Below are 20,197 nucleotides of genomic sequence, written 5' to 3' on the forward strand. Positions count from 1 at the left end.
GACCCGGCGCGCGCGCGCCCTAGGGAGCGGGGCCGCGCGCGCCGGGACAGGACCGACGGAGAGCGAGTCAGGTACGGGGACCGGGGTGCGCATCGCGAGCGGGCGCCACCCGCATCGCGAATCGCATCCCGGCTGGAGGCGGGACCGCAGCGCACCCGGTCAGTGGATCTGACCGGGGCGCTGCAGCAACGAGGATGAGGCGAGCGCTCCGGGGAGGAACGGGGACCCGGAGCGCTCGGCGTAACAGTACCCCCCCCCTTGGGTCTCCCCCTCTTCTTGGGGCCAAAGAACCTGAGGAAAAAAAAGTCAATTTTTCCGTGATGAGGTCCGATGCACATTAGGAGGGGTTCTGTGCGGAAACGCATGAGACAGTCCAATCTTTCATTGTTAATACAATAGATGTAGAGGGGTCTGGCGAGACTGGTCACGGGGACGTAGAACCTGTTGATGAGAGAGGCCAAAAAAAATTTTCCTGCAGACCCGGAATCCAAGAAGACCATAGTAGAGAAGGAGAAGGTAGAGGCAGATATCCGCACAGGCACAGTAAGGCGTGGAGAAGCAGAGTTGACATCAAGAACTGTGTCACCTTTGTGCGGAGTCAGCGTACGTCTTTCCAGGCGGGGAGGACGGATAGGACAATCCTTCAGGAAGTGTTCGGTACCGGCACAGTACAGGCAAAGATTCTCCATGCGGCGTCGTGTCCTCTCTTGAGGTGTCAAGCGAGACCGGTCAACTTGCCTAGCCTCCGTGGCGGGAAGCACAGGAACGGATTGCAGAGGACCAGAGGAGAGAGGAGCCGGGGAGAAAAAACGCTTCGTGCGAACAAAGTCCATATCCAGGCGGAGCTCCAGACGCCATCCGGAAGAACGCATGTCAATGCGAGTGGCAAGATGAATGAGTTCATGTAGGTCAGCAGGAGTCTCTCGTGCGGCCAGAACATCTTTAATGTTGCTGGATAGGCCTTTTTTAAAGGTCGCGCAGAGAACCTCACTATTCCAGGACAACTCGTAAGCAAGAGCACGGAACTGAATGGCGTACTCGCCAACGGAAGAAACACCCTGTTCCAGGTTCAGCAGGGCAATCTCGGCAGAAGAAGCTCGAGCAGGCTCCTCGAAGACACCACGGACCTCAGTGAAGAAGGACTGGACTGTGGCTGTGGCAGAATCATTGCGGTCCCCATCAAACTTGTCCGGCAGGGACAAGCAGGGGTTAAGAACGGCCGGTTGCTGCGGAGGAGTTGCAGGAGCCGGCGGAGGAGATGGTTGTTGCAGCTGTAGCTGTGACTGAAGTTGCTGTATCTGCGGCAGCAGCTGCTGTGACTGAAGTTGCTGTATCTGCGGCAGCAGCTGCTGTAACTGTGACTGAAGACGCTGTGTCTCGGAGATCAAGTATGCCAGCTGTTGATCTCGTTGGGCGATCTTTACGCCAAATTTGTCCGGCAGGGACAAGCAGGGGTTAGGAAGGACCGGTTGCTGCGGAGGAGTTGCAGGAGCCGGCGGAGGAGATGGTAGTTGCAGCTGTAGCTGTTGCTGTATCTGCGGCTGCAGCTGCTGTATCTGTGACTGAATACGCAGTGCCTCGGAGGTCAAGTATGCCAGCTGTTGATCTCGTTGGGCGATCTTTAGGGCTAGCTGGGCGACCAGTGTAGGATCTTCAGCGGGATCCATGGCCGGATCTACTGTCACGATGCCGGCTGGCAGGAGGTGGATCCTCTGTGCCAGAGAGGGATTGGCGAGGACCGCGCTAGTGGACCGGTTCTAAGCCACTACAGGTTTTCACCAGGGCCCGCCGCAAAGCGGGATGGTCTTGCTGCGGCGGTAGTGACCAGGTCGTATCCACTAGCAACGGCTCACCTCTCTGACTGCTGAAGATACTGAAGATAGGCGAGGTACAAGGGAGTAGGCAGAAGCAAGGTCGGACGTAGCAGAAGGTCGAGGCAGGCAGCAAGGATCGTAGTCAGGGGCAACGGCAGGAGGTCAGGAACACGGGCTAGGAACAGACAAGGGAACGCTTTCACTAGGCACTAAGGCAACAAGATCCGGCAAGGGAGTGCAGGGGAAGTGAGGTAATATAGGGAAGTACACAGGTGATCACACTAATTGGTAATTGGGAAGATTGGACCAGGCACCAACATTGGTGCACTGGCCCTTTAAATTGCAGAGACCCGGCGCGCGCGCGCCCTAGGGAGCGGGGCCGCGCGCGCCGGGACAGGACCGACGGAGAGCGAGTCAGGTACGGGGACCGGGGTGCGCATCGCGAGCGGGCGCCACCCGCATCGCGAATCGCATCCCGGCTGGAGGCGGGACCGCAGCGCACCCGGTCAGTGGATCTGACCGGGGCGCTGCAGCAACGAGGATGAGGCGAGCGCTCCGGGGAGGAACGGGGACCCGGAGCGCTCGGCGTAACACTACACTAATTGACCCAGCAATATAAAGTGATCCCTCAAGTTACAATATTATTCGTTTCCAGGACTACCATTATATGTTGAAACCATTGTATGTTGAGACCATAACTCTATAGAAACCTGGTAATTGGTTCTGAAGCCCCCAAATGTTGTCCAAAAATGGAGCCGTCCTCACCTAGTGTTAAAAGGAGCAGCTAACCCTTGCAAAGGTAAAAAGTAGTACAGAATATGTAGTACCTCCCTGTACAGTAGGGAGGCAATACCAGTCAGTGCATGCCCTTCAGTAATACAGCTGTTTTACGAGTGATTGCCATTGATATATTCCACAGATCTGGACTGTAGTATTGTTGAGTATGGTTTCAAGTTACAATGGTCCAAAAAGATTGTAATCTGAGGCCATTGCAAGTTGAGGGACCACTGTATATATGTACAGTAAAGGGTTTAAGACCACATTTTAATATGTTTACGGCCTGGTTTTAAAATAAAAATAAAATCATGTTTTTTCCCATCAATCTGTACTTAATATCCCATAATGACAAATTGAAAACAGAATGTGAAAAAAAATCAGCCTATTTTATTGAAAAAAAAAAACACTAAAATATTACATTGACTTAAGTATTCAGACAGTCTTCTTGGATATGATGCCACAAGGTTTGCACATTTAAATTTGGAGATTTTCTGCCATTTTTCTCTGCAGATCCTCTAAAGCTCTATCAGCTTGGATAGAGACCATAGGTGGACAGCCATTTCCAGTTCTCTCCAGAGAAGTTACTGCATATTTTGAAGGCAAGGGACACCAGGGGAAGGGGGACAGGTAAAGGACACTGGAGAATTTTTGTGTGCGAAACGCTGCCATCAGCTAGTTAGGATCGCTAGATAGGAGCGATCACTGTTAGGGGGGGGGGGGACGAAACCCTCCTAGATCCCGAGGCAAGATGGCTGCTATTGGTAATAGCCACCATCTTACCGGGCGCGGCAGGATACCGCAAGTAGCGGCCAGTATCTGCATGATATACATGTACGTCATAGGTCGAGAAAACCTTCCCGGTCATGACGTACATGTATGTCATGGGTCGGGAAGGGGTTAAAGTTGCATCAAAGTTACTTCAAATCTGTCAACTTGCTTTGATTTCTTGTGTAAACCAAAAGTTGCAAATTTTAGACTACAACAAATTCGATCATAAAAAACAGGCAAATCCTTTGATAAATTCCCCCCATAGTGTTCAACACGCTACATGTCCCCAGCAGATTAACAGTTATCAATAGTATTATCACCTGGAACTCCTGGGGATCCTGCTGGTCCTGAGGGCCCTGGTTCACCTGGTGGGCCAAATCCTGGAACACCAGGGTTACCTCTTAAGCCTGGTTGGCCAGCCGGTCCAGTGTCACCTTTTTAGAAGAAATACAATAAAATTACTTAGATAAACATGTAAAATGACTCCAATAACACATATCATACAAATGGTTAAAACTTCACTTTATGAACTACATCATATACTTTACACAGATCGTACCTTTAGCCCCAGAATATCCTGGAACTCCTGGAAGACCTTGTTCTCCAGGAACACCTGTTGCTCCTGTGTTTCCTTTTTCTCCAGCAGCTCCATAAGGACCTGGAGGCCCACTTGCTCCTTTAGGTCCCGGAAGACCCAGTCCTGGCTCACCCTAGAGTAAAAGAGGAACAAGAACATGATCTTATGTTCTACTGTGTACATTTAACACAAGTGGCTAAGAACAGTAATCTCTCAATATTTGGAAATAACATTTTAAAATGTTCTAAAAGGAGTACTCCACTGGAAAACATTTTTTTTTTAAATCAACTGGTGGCAGAAAGTTAAACAGATTTGTAAATGATTTCTATTAAAAACTCTTAATCCTTCCAGTACTTATCAGCTGCTGTATGATCCCCAGGAAGTTCTGTCTGACCACAGTGCTCTCTGCTGACGCCACCGTCCATTTTAGGAACTATACAGAGTAGGAGCAAATCCCCATAAAAAAAAACCTATCCTGCTCTGGACAGGTCTGTGGTCAGACAGAAAGGAAATTCAAAAAGAAAAGAACTTCCTGTGGATCATACAGCAGCTGATGAATACTGGAAGGATGAAGATTTTTTAATAGAAGTCATTTACAAATCTGTTTGACTTTCTGGCACCAGTTGGTGTAAAAATAAAAATGTTTTCCAGTGGAGTACCCCTTTAACCTCTTGGGGACTCAGGGTGTACCAGTAAGTCCTGAGTCCCACTCCCGTGATATAACTGGTCGGTCCCGGCGGTTAACGGTAGCCGGGTCCCGTCGCTTAACGGTAGCCGGGGCCCGGGGCTAAAAGCGCGCATCACTGATGCAGTGATGCGCACTATTAACCCTTTAGTTGCGGCATTCAAAGTTGATCGGTAAAAAAAAGCATTCCCGGCAGCTCAGTCGGGCTGATCTGGACCATCACAGTGAAACCATGATGTCCCGATCAGCTAGGACGTGAGTGGAGGGTCCGTTACCTGCCTCCGGCGCATCCAATCGGCGATTGATTGCTCCAAGCCAGAGATCCAGGCTGGAGCAATCCGCCACCGATGACACTGATCAATGCAATGCTATGGCTTTGCATTGAACAGTGCTGGCAATTATTGTACTGCATGTTATAGCCCCCCTATGGGGGCTATAACATTGCAAAAAAAAAAGTGAAGAAGAAGAGTTAGTAAATGTGATTTAACCCCTTCCCTAATAAAAGTTCAAATCACCCCCCCCCTTTCCCATTTAAAAAAAACAAAAACATGTAAATAAAAATAAATCTAAACATATGTGGTATTGTCGCATGCGTAAATGTCCGAACTATAAAAATATATTGTTTATTAAACCGCGCGGTCAATGGCGTACGCATAAAAAAATTCCAAAGTCCAAAATAGCGTATTTTTGGTCACTTTTTATACCATAACAAAAATTCATAAAAAACTATCAAAAAGTCCGATCCGAGCAAAAATGGTACCCATAAAAACTTCAGATCACGGTGCAAAAAATTTGCCCTCATACCGCCCCATTAGGCGAAAAATAAAAAAGTTATAGGGTTCAGAAGATGACAATTTTAAACGTATAAATTTTCGTTATGAAGTGAAACAAAATCAAACCTATATAAGTAGGGTATCATTTTAATCGTATGGACCTACAGAATAAAGATAAGGTGTCATTTTTACCGAAAAATTTACTGCGTAGAAACGGAAGGCCCCTAAATATTATAAAATGGCGTTTTTTTCTTCAATTTCGTCTCACAATGATTTTCTTTTTTTGTTTCACTTTAGATTTTTGGGTAAAATGACTGATGTCATTACAAAGTAGAATTGGTGGCACAAAAAAGAAGCCATCATTTGGGTCTGTAGGTGCAAAATTGAAAGGGATATGATTTTTAAAATGTGAGGAGAAAAAACGAAAGTGCAAAAACAGAAAAACCCTGAGCCCACAAGGGGTTAAAGTCATCTTGCAGTGAGATCTGAGAAAAGTGCAATGTGCAAGCTCTCAATAGAAGGCTTGCCAACCAACCATCAGTAAATCATCAGCCGATTGGACTTTTAGCTCACTGCTCATACATGCATTTCTATTGTTTTACGGTGAGGTTGTTTAAGCACAAAAAAAAGTACAAAGGAAGCACCTGAAATGATACACATCAAAATTAAGTCTTCTTTCATGTTTTTAATGGGTAATCATCGATAAGATCATGCTGGCCTCAATTAGCAACAGGACAGTGCAGTATGCATAGTTAAATTTAAAAAAAAAGGAAAATAAAATGCCAGAAATAATAACTTCGAAGCAAGGCTCACGGGCTGACATTTACCAATGTCTTTAGACAGTTTTTTGTGTCTACAAAAGGCGCAAAAAAGGCGCAAGCCTTTTTTGCGCCTTTTGGTTTACATATTTCTGCTGATTTTGAGTTCCAATCCACTGATTTTGGCAATACACATGATATGGAAGAGTTTTATGAACTGCACCTTTTTGTGAAAAGGCACAAAAAAGGCGCAAAGCCACTGAAAAGTCTCTAAAACTACACCAGCCCAGACTTAGCTTAGTTTTTTGGTGTATGTGAAGAATGAAATTTATCAAATGCTCTGTGACCAGTTAATAAATTTGGTGCTCCTACACATTAGCAGCACACACAAAAAAGGTGTAAAAAAATGCTTCACTTACACTACAATGATAAATGCCGGCCAGAGAGATGTGCCTACTAAGCAGTGCACAATGGAGGCGCAAGGGGAAGAGTTATCGGACAAAGCAGGAGCTCATGCAGCAGCAAACTGCCTCCAACACTAGGAATTAACATATCAGCAAACACACTAATATCTCCGGAACGGCTGCACTGATTTGCACCCGGTAAGCAGTATGAGGCTAAGTTTCCACTTGTTTTTTTTTCTGACAGTTTTTGGAAAACTGCCACTGCAGTTTTTGAGCCAAAGTCAGCAGTGGATCCATAAGGGAGGAGAAGAATAAGTCCTTCCTTTATATGTCCTATTCCTTTAAAGTACACTTTTGGCTTTGGCTCAAAACTGCTGTGGAAGTTTTCCAAAAACTTCAGGTAAGTGCTGGTGACCTTACTGTCAGATGCGATTTAAGGAGTTACAAATAGGACCGCATGATCTTACTGACAGTATTGTTTCATGCTGTGTCCACTATTTCTTGTATCCTAGGAATACTGCACAGACCACAATACAGAATTTTTGGTGACTTTAACTCCCAGCATATCCTAATAGCCTGAGTTTTATAAGGTATGCTGAAAGTTATAGTTTCACAACACCTGTAGTGCCCTGTGAATGTGATCTTGTGAATCATTTCAGATTATCTGTAAACTGTTACCTACTTTTGGTCCTGGTGCACCTGATTCACCCCGTAGACCATCACGACCTGGCTGACCAGGAATACCATCCGTTCCTCGTGCACCTTCCATACCTTGATAACCTGGAAAATGAACATCATGCACCCAAATCTTAACACTGTTATCACTTATACACAATGACCCAGCCTTATCAATCTGCCTGAGACAAAAAAAGGGTCTGATTTATTTCTTAGACAGATAGAAACCAATCACAACTCAGCTTTTATCATACCAAAAAATTTGAGAGCTGACCTGTGATTGGTTGCTATCTGTCTGGCACAAAAATAAGACACATTTTTGATAGATTAATAAATCTGTGCCATTGTGTTCTATAACCATATGGAAATTTAGGCAAAGAAAGGTATGTGGTAATAATTTTAAATAATATTATAAATAATGAATTGATTACATCCTATGGAGTCATGGATTCTGTGCCTAAATCCAACAGAATGGTCCAAGATTCTGCCAGCAAAGCATGTGAACGATACAGTGATTAGCTTTACTGCATTACAATGGGCCTAATCCATGTATGGATCTACTGGGCAATCTGTGGTAGAAAACCAACATTTTTTTTTTTTTATCCATGGCACATTTTCTTATTGCAAATTTGTGCAGTTTGGGCATAACATTGATAAAGGAATATACTGGAACGACAAAATCTACTACTATATTTTATGCTGCAAGAATATTTAGATTGCTTAGATGCCTCTGTGAAGTCAGGAGAGTAATTCTAACAAGAAAAGTATATACAGTAAATAAATATTTCTATTCATAATAAAGTTACCATTTGGTTCAGTGAGTGTAATGTCACTATAGCACCAAGAACAAAGACCCTTAGATAACTTTAAATATCTCCCATCATTATCTTTATATGCATCTGTATATGGATGATATCCCTCATAGGGACATACATTTTTTTGACACTATTGGTGAGTGTGAATTGCGAGTTTGGAAATGTTTAACTTTTTTTGATGTGAGGCGGACTTTGTTTATTTAATTTTTCTTTTACTTGTATTTATTTGTGTTTAAATTTTTCTTTTTTTTTTTACTTTTCTTTTTGTTTGTTTTGGTTTGTTTGTTTCAATAGTGCGCTTGGTATTTCTCCATATATAATTAACTCTTTAAGGACCAAAACAATTAAGCCTGTATGCCCCTTAAAGACCAAGCCTATTACTTCAAATCGTATGGCTCTATTAGAGAATAACTGTGGCAATGTTTTGCTAATCACGACAATTCTGAGATTGTTTTTTGGCACAATTTGTACTACATGTACATAGTAAAAGTAAGTGAATATTCGATTTTTGCTATTTTATCGCTAATAGGTTGCATATATTTATACTTACTGAGCAAATAGTTAATGAAACTCACACTTTCAGATGACTACTTTTTTGACAGCATTTATTTTTTTTTATTAATATTTCAAATTAATTAGGAGCCTAACAATTTCACTTGACATTTTAAGAATTTTGGAAATTTAAAAATATACATTTTTATGTGCTATGCAAGGTTTACAGAAAATTAGAGGTGGCAGAACATAGGAACTCCCCCCCCCCCCCCCCCCCCCCTCCAAAGGACCCCATTTTAAAAACTAGACCCCTAAAGCTAATCACCTTGAGTATAGTGAGTATTTTAACACCATTTTTTTTGGGGGGGGGCAGGAATTATTGGAAAGTCAGTGTAAAAAATTGACATTTTCTTCTTTTCAAAAATACATCATTTGTGGTACTTATTTTTTGTACATCGCTTCTGATATTGGAAGAAAAGCACCATATATTTTTTAAACTTCTTGTCCCGTGTTCGGAAATACCTCCGCTTAGGCCATATTAAGTTCCATGGCCGCATGACAGGACCCAAAAGGAGAGAAGTGCCATTTGGCTTTCAGGGAATCATTTTAGGCCAAATAGATTATAGGCCGCACTTCATGCCTGCAAAGCATTTTAGCTGCCAGAATCATAAAGAACCCCGACAAGTAACACATTTTGGAAACTACACTCCCTAAAGTATTCACCTAGACCAAAAGTGAGTACTTTGAGTCCTTTTTGTGTGGCTGGAATAGTTACAAAGTCAGTAGAAAATATTAAAATTTGCTTTTTTTGCCCCACAAATGCATCATTTGTGGGACATGTTTTTTTTACATTGCATTTGAAAAGGAGGAAATGTGCCCCATATTTTATTACCCATTTGGTTGCTTCAATACATGGTGGGACCCAGAAGGTAAGGAACGCCATTTGGATTTCAGGACATTATTAATAAAAATTATAGGTCCCACTCCATGCCTGCAAAGGACTGAAGCTGGAAGTTCCATACTGCTCCCCCTCAAGTTACCTCTTTATAAAAACTAAGGCCCCTAAAATATTCACTTGGGTTAGTAATACTTTTTTGAAGCCTTTATGTTTTGATTGTATTAGCATAAGTCAGTGTAAAATATTTACATTTTAATATTTTGTTTTTTTTCCACATATGCATCATTTGTGGGATACATTTATTTAAAATAGCTTCTGAAATGAATGAAATGCACTCCAAATTTTATTATGCTGCTTGTCCCATGTTAGGGAGTACCCCTGTATAGGCCATATGTGGTTGCTTGGCAACGTGGTGGGACCCAAAAGGAGAGGAGCGCCATTTGGCTTTTAGGATATCATTATACAAATTATAGACCATACTTCATGCTTGCAAAACATTCTAGCTGTTGGAACAATACTGCACCCCCAGAAGTAAACCCATTTTCAAAACTACACCCTCTTAAGTATTTATCTAGGACAGTAGTGGGTACATTGAGCCCTTATTGTGTGGCTGGAATTATTTCAAAGTCAGTAGAAAAAATAAAAAATTAGCTTTTTCCCCCCAAATGCTTTATTTGTGGAACATCATTTTGTTACATCGCTCCCCATATTTTATTACATTGTTCGTCCTGGGCTGGGCAGTACCCCAACTTATGCCATATTTGGTTGCCTGACCACCTGGTAGGACCCAGAAGGAGAAGAGCCCCCTTTGGCTTTCAGGACATAATTATATGAATTATAGACCCCACTCCATGCCTGCAAAGGATCGGCATTTCCCCATGAGAACATAGCCGAATAACGCTGATTGCATTGCATGCAGGAGTGCACAGTATCATGTTATTAGCCTGCTCATTTACATGAGATGGGAGCTAGTAATTCCTTCCTAAATATTTATTAGAATATACCGTATATACTCGAGTATTAGAGATTTTTCGTGCTGAAAACGCCCCCCCTTGGCTTATACTCAAGTGAACTCTCCACCTGTCAATCCCTTCATCAATGGTCTTCAACCTGCGGACCTCCAGATGTTGCATGCTGGGTGTTGTAGTTTTGAATCCTCTGGAGGTCCGCAGGTTGAAGACCACTGCGGCCTTTGTCATCATCCAGCCCCCCCCCCCCCCCCTTTTGTTTTGTACTCACCTCCCTTCAGTGGGAAGTTAGGGTGAGCTGGTCCGGGCCATCTATGCTGCAGGGACCATCCGGTGGGGATGGTTAGTCCTTGCGGGCTGTCCATTTTCACCGGGGGGGGGGCCTCTTCTCCGCGCTTTGGCCCGGCCCCGGAGTAGTGACGTTGCCTTGACGACGACGCACAGGGACGTTCATGCGCAACGTCCCTGTGCGTCGTCGTCAAGGCAACGTCACTAGTCCGGGCCCGAAGCGCGGAGAAGAGGGCCTCCCCGTGAAAATGGACAGCCGGCAACAACTAACCCTCCCCACCGGACAGTCCCTGCAGCATAGATGGCCCGGACCAGCTCACCCTAACTTCCCGCAGAGGGGAGGTGAGTACAAAACAACAAGGGGGGGGGCTGGATGATGACGAAGGCCGCAGTGGTCTTAAACCTGCGGACCTCCAGAGGTTTCAAAACTACAACACCCAGCATTGTAGTTTTGGCTTGCTGGGAGTTGTAGTTTTGCAACATCTGGAGGTCCACAGGTTGAAGACCACTGATAAAGGTATTGACAGGCAGTGATGATGAAGGGGGGGGGGATGATGACGGGGGTCTGGATCATGACAGGGGTCTGGATGATTACATGGGGGATGATGTATTTCCCACCCTAGACTTATAGTCGAGTCAATAACTTTTCCTGGGTTTTTGGGGTAACATTAGGGGCCTCGGCTTATATTCGGGTAGGCTTATACTCTAGTATATACGGTAGCATTCATCTCTTTAGTTCAAGATATAGATATGCCTTGTATACTATAAATATAATGTTGTTTGCAAATTGGGTTTCAATGCTGCCCACTATAAATTTTTTAACAACAAAATAAAAAAAGTTTAAAGGCAAATTAGGCATTGTTGGGTGAAAATAATATGATTGTATGACGTATAAAATTGAACAAACCTTTTTCACCAGGAGGCCCAGGAAGTCCTTTCCCTTGTAAGCCAAGCTCACCCTTTTCTCCAGGAAATCCAGGTCTTCCTGGAAATCCAGGAGCACCCTTATCACCTGAAGATAAAAAAAAAGTATAAAAAAGGTAAGAAATTTAAAGAAACACAATTAGACCACTATTCTTACATCTGACATCTGCTTTATTATAATACAGCCATGATCAGTTTATCCACATATGTCGTTTTGTGCAGTCAACTATACCTTGATCTCCTGGCAAACCAGGTGAACCTGGGTTTCCCATTGGTCCCGGTGGCCCTGACAGAATAGTTAATTTTCCAGGTTCACCCTTACTTCCTAAAGAGAAAGCAAAACATTTTATGTAATCGGTAGTATTGTTGAATGGATTTCAGAAAAGTCAGTATTGTATGATCGAGTGTTTCACAGGAAAAATATTATTGTGCTTACCTGGATTGCCTGGTACTCCTGAAAATCCTGGCACTCCAGGTTCTCCTCTTTCTCCAGGTTGCCCTGTTGGACCAGATCCTGGAGGTCCTTGCAAACCTTTTTGTCCAGGTAGCCCAGGAAATCCACTGTCTCCAGGTGGTCCACGCTCACCTTTGAAGCCAATTGATCCCTAAATTGTATATGCAGCAACATAGACTTATTAATAGACAATCACATGTATATTATGTGCCGTTTCTCGATTTTCCTAATAAATATATTATATTTAAAATAAGTTAAAGTAATCATTTAGCGAAACACTGCAGAGGTGCATTTTTAGATGGCAAATTGGTACATTATTACCGCTACTTGTCTGCATATGATTCAAAACAAGTCGTCTAATTTTAACCCAATATCAAATCAACTACATGTGATTTATATATAAGATTAGTCTTTAGGACATTGCTGATTTAGAGTCTTTACTTTTAATGCAACATTGTCTTTTAAGTGATTACCATATATTGTAATAAATTACGCTCACTCCTTCATGTGTAAGACTGGTTTATGTTTGCATGTTCACACTCTTTTATTTGTTGATAAGATCAAGGATTGCTTGATCAAATTGGACAACCCCTTTAAGTACTTGATCTAAGCAAGCTTTTGTTGGTACAAGCAATGATGATCACTTAACCATTCTTTTACACTTGCATCTGACACCTAAAATCACCTACGTAAACTATTTTTATAAACACATTCCCCCTATTGTCCCCTTTACTCATACACCTTTCTTATGTTGCTTGCTCACAAAAAGCTGATTAAAAACACATTTTACTTCAGGTCCGGAGGGTACTGGAGGTGTGGCCAGCAGGTCTGCACCATCGCCAAGCAACCATGCATGTCTCACTCACATCACAGCCTTTAATTGGCACACAGGGCTGTCGGGCCTATGGGCATAGTTTATGTAAGTGATTTAAGGTGACAGATAATCTTTCAACCATCATGTTGGGTTGAAGTATGACTTACTTACAGTGAATAGATCAAGTTTATGTTCGTACAGTTTATTTGTTTCTTAACATATACTCAAAATAAAATAAATTATTTCTACTTTTATTTAATTAACACAGGGCAGTATATTGTTGAAAAATTATACCACTATTTTACTATTTTTTCTTTTTTTTTCCCGCTCTCTATTCTAAATATACCTTGGTCCTATGTATAATGTGTTTGGGTATAACAGATTTATTCTACTGTATTTTTAGTGTGTTTACCAATACATGTTGGCTGGATAATTAAATTTAATTGAACGAAGAGTAAAATTAATCTTAAAAGCTATGGACACTATTGAAAAGCATTGTATATTGTTGCGTTTTGTTAATGGTGCGAAAAAGAAAAAACAACAAACATTTTCTCCAAAGACCTTTATTAATATCTTTGCTTCTATAGTCTTTAAAATGTGCTGTATGAGTTTCTCTTTATACTGTACAGCCTATATGTCTTTCCCTTACAGACTGCCTTATATCTGCCCCCCCCCCCCCTCTGCAACCTGTGTGAGCATTCCTCCAGGGTTTCTTCCTGTCCACTATCTGAACTGCTGTGTAATCCCCCTTCCTGCTATTATCTCATTGAAATAACACTGAGAGAACAGAAAGTCTGTCTGATGGATTTATTTTTATCAATTTTAATGGTAGAAATTTTCCAAGAAGGCTATTTAGAAAGGTTCTTCACTTTGCTTTCATGAAAAGTCAATAATGTTAAACTTTTATGCATATAAAACATATATTTTAGAAAATACTGCAAATATTTTCATTATAGTCTTTCTTTATGTCAGTTCCACTCCTAGTTTTGGCTAAAAATACTGACCAAAATAATGCCTTAAAACAATGAACAAAATACTGTGTGTGAACCCACCCTAAAAGGTACTCTGGTAAAAAAAAAAAGAAAATCAACTGATGCCAGAATGTTACATAGATTTGTACATTACTTCAATTTAAAAATATTAACCCTTCCAGTACTTATCATCTGCGGTATGCTCCACAGGAAGTTCTTTTCTTTTTAAATGTCTTTTCTGTCTGACCACAGTGCTCTTTGCTGACACCTCTGTCTCAGGAACTGTCAAGAGCAGGAGCAAATCCCCATAGCAAACCTATCCTGCTCTGGACAGTTCCTGACATGGACAGAGATGTCAGCAGAGAGCACTGTGGTAAGACAGAAAATAAATTAAAAAAGAAAAGAACTTCCTGTAGAGCATAAAAGCATACAGCAGCTGATAAGTACTGGAAGGGTTAAGATTTTTAAATAGAAGTAATTTACAAATCTGTTTAACTTTCTGTCACCAGTTGATTTAAAGGAAAACTGCCGTTCGGCCCTAATCTTCTATTTTCGGGATATGCTAATGAGGTGCTAACTGGCACCGGCCGGGCTAACTGGCACTCTGACGTTAGTGCCGCTGGCCGCAGCGCCGCCCAGCTCATCAATATTCCTCCCCTCCCTCCGCCACTCCCTCTTCTCCCCATTCTGTAATGAAGAGAGAGGGGAGGAATATTGATGAGCTAGGCGGCGCTGCGGCCAGCAGAACTGACGTCAGAGTGCCAGTTAGCCCAGTCGTTGCCAGTTAGCACCTCAACAGCAAATCCCGAAATTAGAAGATAAGGGCCCAACAGCGCAGCGGATCCGGGCACAGTAAGCATCGGACCGATCAGCGTCCCCTGCACTACCAGCCAGTACCGCTGCTTAGTGCGGGGGGGAGAAAGCTAACAGTTTTCCTTTAAAAAACAAATGTTTTTCACCAGAGTACCGCTTTAAAGAAAATGGATAATCAGAAGATTTATAACATGTATAATCAGAATTGGTACCGTGTTAGCCGTAGAAATACAGGAGATAAGTGGAGTAAGGTTGATACCTTTATTGGTTCACTGGGAAAATATAGATTGCTTTTTACATTTTATTTGTCCAATAAGGACCTAAGAGGTCTTGAAAGATTGAAAACTATATCTTCTCAGTTAGCTAATGAAGGTATCATTCTTACTCCACTTATCTCCAGTAATCAGAAAATGACACTATTTCAGGTTGTACTGTCATTTTTTTTTTTTAAATAAACCTTTTGACACTTCATGCAGACACTGCAGAAGATGTGTAGACTTCCGCTACAAGTCGGACTGAGCACCAAGTTGAGGAGAAGAACATACTGCCGATTCTCCTGGCTGTATCGAGTCATTAGTGGGGATATCAGCACTTAGACCGATTGATCAAAACTTTTGACATGTTAGCATAAATTGTCAAAAGTTTTTTACTTTATTACAGCATTGTTTTACTTCAGTTGTATTTTTATCATAACATGTTCTTAGTTAAAAAATGGGGGTCTTTTTTTCACTATCAAATATTTAGCAACACTGGCCACTAGAGCTGTCACAGCCAGTTGATGCTTCCTGCTTTCTGTAGCTCTTGTCAGCTTTACTGTATAGATTGGGCCACATCTTTATTATTTAATCATGTTTCTGTCAATTGACTCACACTCATTTTAGTTTGCCTAAAAAGCACACATCTAATTGCAGTGTGTACAAAAAGGAAGTTTGTATCTCTTATATGACCACCCTAAAAACCATTAATTCTCTTGTACAATTTTACATTTAATTATTAAGATGAAATATTAGCTAAATTAGACATTCTCTTTAAACTTAAAAAAATTGTAATAAAATAGAAACATACCGAAACACCTTTAAGGCCTGGTTGTCCTGGCTCGCCATCTCTTCCAGGCTTTCCCTCTCTTCCAGGAGTACCTTGCAGTCCAGGTAAGCCAGGATCTCCTTTGTCCCCTTTTAATTTTGGTTCAAAATAAACTTCACCAGGTGCTCCTTTTGCTCCAGGTCTCCCCATAAGGCCTGGGACACCTTGTGGTCCCTAGATAAATGAATGAATTAATGAATAAATAAATAATCAAACAAACAATAAAAATATTAATAATAATAATAATGATGATAGATATACCGTAATCTTAAAGAAAAATTTCAGTCAATACATATTTCACTTTACACAGGTCAATTTTGTACTGGGTTTAATTCATATTTCCCCTAATTTATTTATATTTTTTTCTACAGGTAGAATACTACATATAACTAGTACACTTATTACTTTGTAGCAAAACATAGTCCAGCTCATCTAGTGTTAACTTAAATAGAAGCAAAGAGAAAAGGAAAGTTATCCAGCATCCAGTCATTTATAGTGGTTATTCAGTCATTTAAGTGGTTAACACAAAATTGATTTCTCCTAAAAACAGTGTGATATCAGACTAGGTTTCCACTTTTGTGAAAAAACGCTGCGGCCAGATGTTAGCTGCAAGTCAATAGTAAACTGCAAAATGCCAAATCCACTTGGAGTTTTTCAGTTTGGCGTTTTTTTAATCCTTTTGGCGTTTTTGGGCTCCTTGGCAGTTTTTAAAAAACGACCTCTTGTCGAGACCTCTGCGTTTTTTCGGGAAAATCTTGGCGTTTTTCTCCCATAGAAGTCTATGGAAGTGAAAAAACGCCAAGAAAAACACCATGTGGGTTTTAAATTTGTCGTTTTTTCAGGCGGTTTTTATTCTCTTTTGGACTTTACCGATAAAAAAAGTGTTGGAGATACCTTTTTTATAAACATTTAGTAGGGTACCTTTAAAAAATAATAATAAAAAAGATACAGTAGTGATGTAAAAAATTGTATTTAAATTTTTTAAATCTTTTTTATAACAAAATTTTAATTAATTTTTAAACAGAGATCAATTTATGTGCGCGGGTAGGGCACTAAATATGTAGCCGACAATAATAAAAATGTAGTGTGTGTTTGTGTGTTTCACTTTTTATTTTTTACATTTTTTAGGTAGTACTACTACTCCCAGCATCGAACACACTGTTCCATGATACGAGTAGTAGTTACCTGTACTAATTGACAGATCGCCGTGGTCCATTGCGATCCTGTATAATGTATAGATGCAGCGACCGCTCTTCTATGGTCCCCTGCACTGTCGTAAATATACACATATTCGTATTTACCGCAGAGAGGTGTGATTGGTCAGATGGTTCCAGCCAATCACAACTCTGTGGGAAATAGGAATATGTGTATATATACGGCAGTGCAGGGGACCATAGGAGAGCGGCCGCTGCATCCATACATTATACAGGAGGATCACAGCGGGCATCAGGAGGAGTGACACTCGCTGCGATCTGTCTATTAATGCAGGTACTACAGCTCCCAGCATGGAGCAGTGTACTCCGTGTCGGGAGTATTAGTACCTGCAGTAAGGGACAGATCACAGCGGAGGTCACTTCTCCTGACACCCACTGCGATTGTCCTGAAGTGACTGTCGGGATCAGCGGTTCTCAGGGCTACAGAGCCGGGAGAACAGCTGACGCTGAGACGTAGGTATACATCGTATATCTACTGCCCAGCAAGAACTTACAGTGAGCCTGCAATGTGTATACAGTATACACATTGCTGGCTCACTTAACCCCTTGCTGAGCTGTGCGCTTAGCCAGCCCGGCAAGGAAAGAGTTAACTTACAATGCTGGACAGTGTAGGTTAACCCTTTGGGCGGTATACACTATATACAGCTATCTATAGATAGCTGTATATAGTGTATACAGAAGACTGAGAAGTCCCATTACCTCCGTCCAGTCCCCGCATGTCCGTGTAGCTCCGCCCCATATTGATGACATCATTAGGGGCGGGGCTACAGACGCGATCCAGGCTGGCAAGGATATAAGGCTCTGTTAACATTGTCCATATTGGATAATGGGAACAGACCCTTCTGCCAGTGTCTACCCAGATAGGGAGACTCCAGCTGTTGCTAAACTACAACTCCCAACATGCCCAGACAGCCAAAGGCTGTCTGGGCATGCTGGGAGTTGTAGTTTTGCACCAATTGGAGGCTCACTGTTTAGGTAGACATTGCATTATGGGGGCTCTCCCCTGCAGAGAGCGCAAAAAATGTTCTAACCCATTTTTTTGGTGTTTGTCCTTTCTTCTCGTTTCAGATCCATGTATACAGAGGATTACGACGGATTCGATGAATTACCACGGAAGAACAGGATTTTTTATATTTTAATAAAATGGTTAACGAGGGCTGCGGGGGAGTTTTTTTTTTAAATAAAAAATGTTTTCCAATGTGTTGTGTTTTCTTTTTTATTGAATATTCAGGCTTAGTTATGGAGGCTGTCTAATAGACAGAATCCATTACTAAGTCAGGGCTTAGCGTTAGCCCCAAAAACAGCTAGCGCTAACCCTCAATTATTACCCGGTACCCACCGCCACAGCGGTGCCGGGAAGAGCCGGTACCAACAGGCCCGGAGAGTCAAAAATGGCGCTTCTGGGCCTAGGCGGTAACAGGCTGGCGTTATTAAGGCTGGGGAGGGCCAGTAACAATGGTCCTTGCCCACCCTGGTAACGTCAGGCTGTTGCTGCTTGGTTGGTATCTGGCTGATACTAAAAATAGGGGGAACCCTACGCGTTTTTTTTATTTATGAAAAAAAAAAACGCATAGGGTTCCCTGTATATTCAGTATCAGCTAGATACCAACAAAGCAGCAACAGCCTGATGTTACCAGGGTGGGCGAGGACCATTGTTTCTGGCCCTCCCCAGCCTAAATAACGCCAGCCTGTTACCGCCTAGGCCCAGAAGCACCATTTTTGACGCACCGGGCCTGTTGGTACCGGCTCTTCCTGACACCCCTGTGGCGGTGGGTACCGGGGTAATAATTGGGGGTTAGCTCTAGCTGTTTTTGGGGCTAACGCTAAGCCCCAGTTTAGTAATGGATTCCGTCTATTAGACAGTCTCCATTACTAAGCCTGAAAATTCAATTAAAAAAAACACAACACATTGGAAAAATTATTTTATTTAAAAAAAAAAAACACTCCCCCACAGCCCTCATTAACCATTTAAACCATTAAAATAAAAAAATCCAGTTAATCCGTCGTAATCCATCGAATCCACCGTAATCCTCTGCATACACGGATCTGAAACAAGAAGAAAAAAAAAACACAAAAAAATGGGTTAGGACATTTTTTGCACTCTCCGCAGGGGTGAGCGCCCATAATGCAATGTCTTCCCAAACAGGAAGCCTCCAATTGGTGCAAAACTACAACTCCCAGCATGCCCAGACAGCCTTTAGCTGTCTGGGCATGCTGGGAGTTGTAGTTTAGCAACAGCTGGAGTCTCCCTGTCTGGGTAGACACTGCCAGAAAGGTCTGTTCACATTATCCAAAACGGACAATGTTAACAGAGCCTTATACCCTTACCAGCCTGGATCCCGTATGTAGCTCCACCCCTAATGATGTCATCACTAGGGGCGGAGCTACACGGGCCCGCGGGGACTGGACGAAGGTAGGGGGACTTCTCCATCTTCTGTATACACTATGTACAGCTATCTATAGATAGCTGTATATAGTGTATACTGCCCAAAGGGTTAATCTACACTGTCCAGCAGTGTAAGTTAACTCTTTCCTTGCTGGGCTGTCTTAGCGCACAGCTCAGCAAGGGGTTAAGTGAGCCAGCAATGTGAATACTGTATACACATTGCAGGCTCACTGTAAGTTCTTGCTGGGCAGTAGGTATACAATGTATATATACAGCTCAGCATCAGCTGTTCTCCCGACTCTGTAGCCTTGAGAACAGCTGATCCCGACAGTCACTTCAGGAGGATCGCAGCGGGTGTCAGGAGGAGTGACATCCGCTGTGATCTGTCCCTTACTGCAGGTACTACTACTCCCAGCATGGAGCACACTCTGCTCCATGCTGGGAGCTGTAGTACCTGCATTAATAGACAGATCGCAGCGAGTGTAACTTCTGACACCCGCTGTGATCCTCCTGTATAATGTATAGATAGGGGCGGCTGCTCTTCTATGGTCCCCTGCACTGATGTATATACACACATATTCCTATTTCCCACAGAGAGTTGTGATTGGCTGGAACCATCTGGTCAACCACAGCTCTGCGGGAAATATGAATATGTGTATATATACGGCAGTGCAGGGGACAATAGAAGAGCATCCGCATCTACACATTATACAGGAGGATCGCAGCAGACCCCGGCAATCTTTCAATTAGTACAGGTAACTACTACTCCCATCATGGAACAGTGTGTTCCATGCTGGGAGAAGTAGTACTACCGAAAAATTTTTTATTATTGTCGGCTACATTTTT

General features: G+C 42.5%; 1 protein-coding gene and 1 long non-coding RNA gene across 2 annotated transcripts in view; one reads left to right on the forward strand and one right to left on the reverse strand.

Annotated features, from left to right (window-relative positions):
- Nucleotides 1–20,197, reverse strand: part of COL4A1 (collagen type IV alpha 1 chain) — a 222,201-nt gene that overhangs the window by 46,209 nt on the left and 155,795 nt on the right. Inside the window, exons 26-32 of the mRNA XM_056555746.1 lie at nucleotides 15,734–15,925; nucleotides 12,053–12,221; nucleotides 11,849–11,941; nucleotides 11,600–11,704; nucleotides 7,239–7,336; nucleotides 3,919–4,069; nucleotides 3,680–3,793 (exon numbers count right to left, since the gene is read on the reverse strand). Of these exons, the coding sequence (XP_056411721.1) occupies nucleotides 3,680–3,793; nucleotides 3,919–4,069; nucleotides 7,239–7,336; nucleotides 11,600–11,704; nucleotides 11,849–11,941; nucleotides 12,053–12,221; nucleotides 15,734–15,925 (922 nt within the window). The remainder of the gene's footprint in view (nucleotides 1–3,679; nucleotides 3,794–3,918; nucleotides 4,070–7,238; nucleotides 7,337–11,599; nucleotides 11,705–11,848; nucleotides 11,942–12,052; nucleotides 12,222–15,733; nucleotides 15,926–20,197) is intronic.
- Nucleotides 12,943–20,197, forward strand: part of LOC130355522 (uncharacterized) — a 98,815-nt gene continuing 91,560 nt past the window's right edge. Inside the window, exon 1 of the long non-coding RNA XR_008888561.1 lies at nucleotides 12,943–12,989. This is a non-coding gene — a long non-coding RNA (uncharacterized LOC130355522). The remainder of the gene's footprint in view (nucleotides 12,990–20,197) is intronic.

This window comes from Hyla sarda, chromosome 2 (genome assembly GCF_029499605.1).
Source record: "Hyla sarda isolate aHylSar1 chromosome 2, aHylSar1.hap1, whole genome shotgun sequence".
Taxonomy (NCBI): Eukaryota; Metazoa; Chordata; class Amphibia; order Anura; family Hylidae; genus Hyla; species Hyla sarda.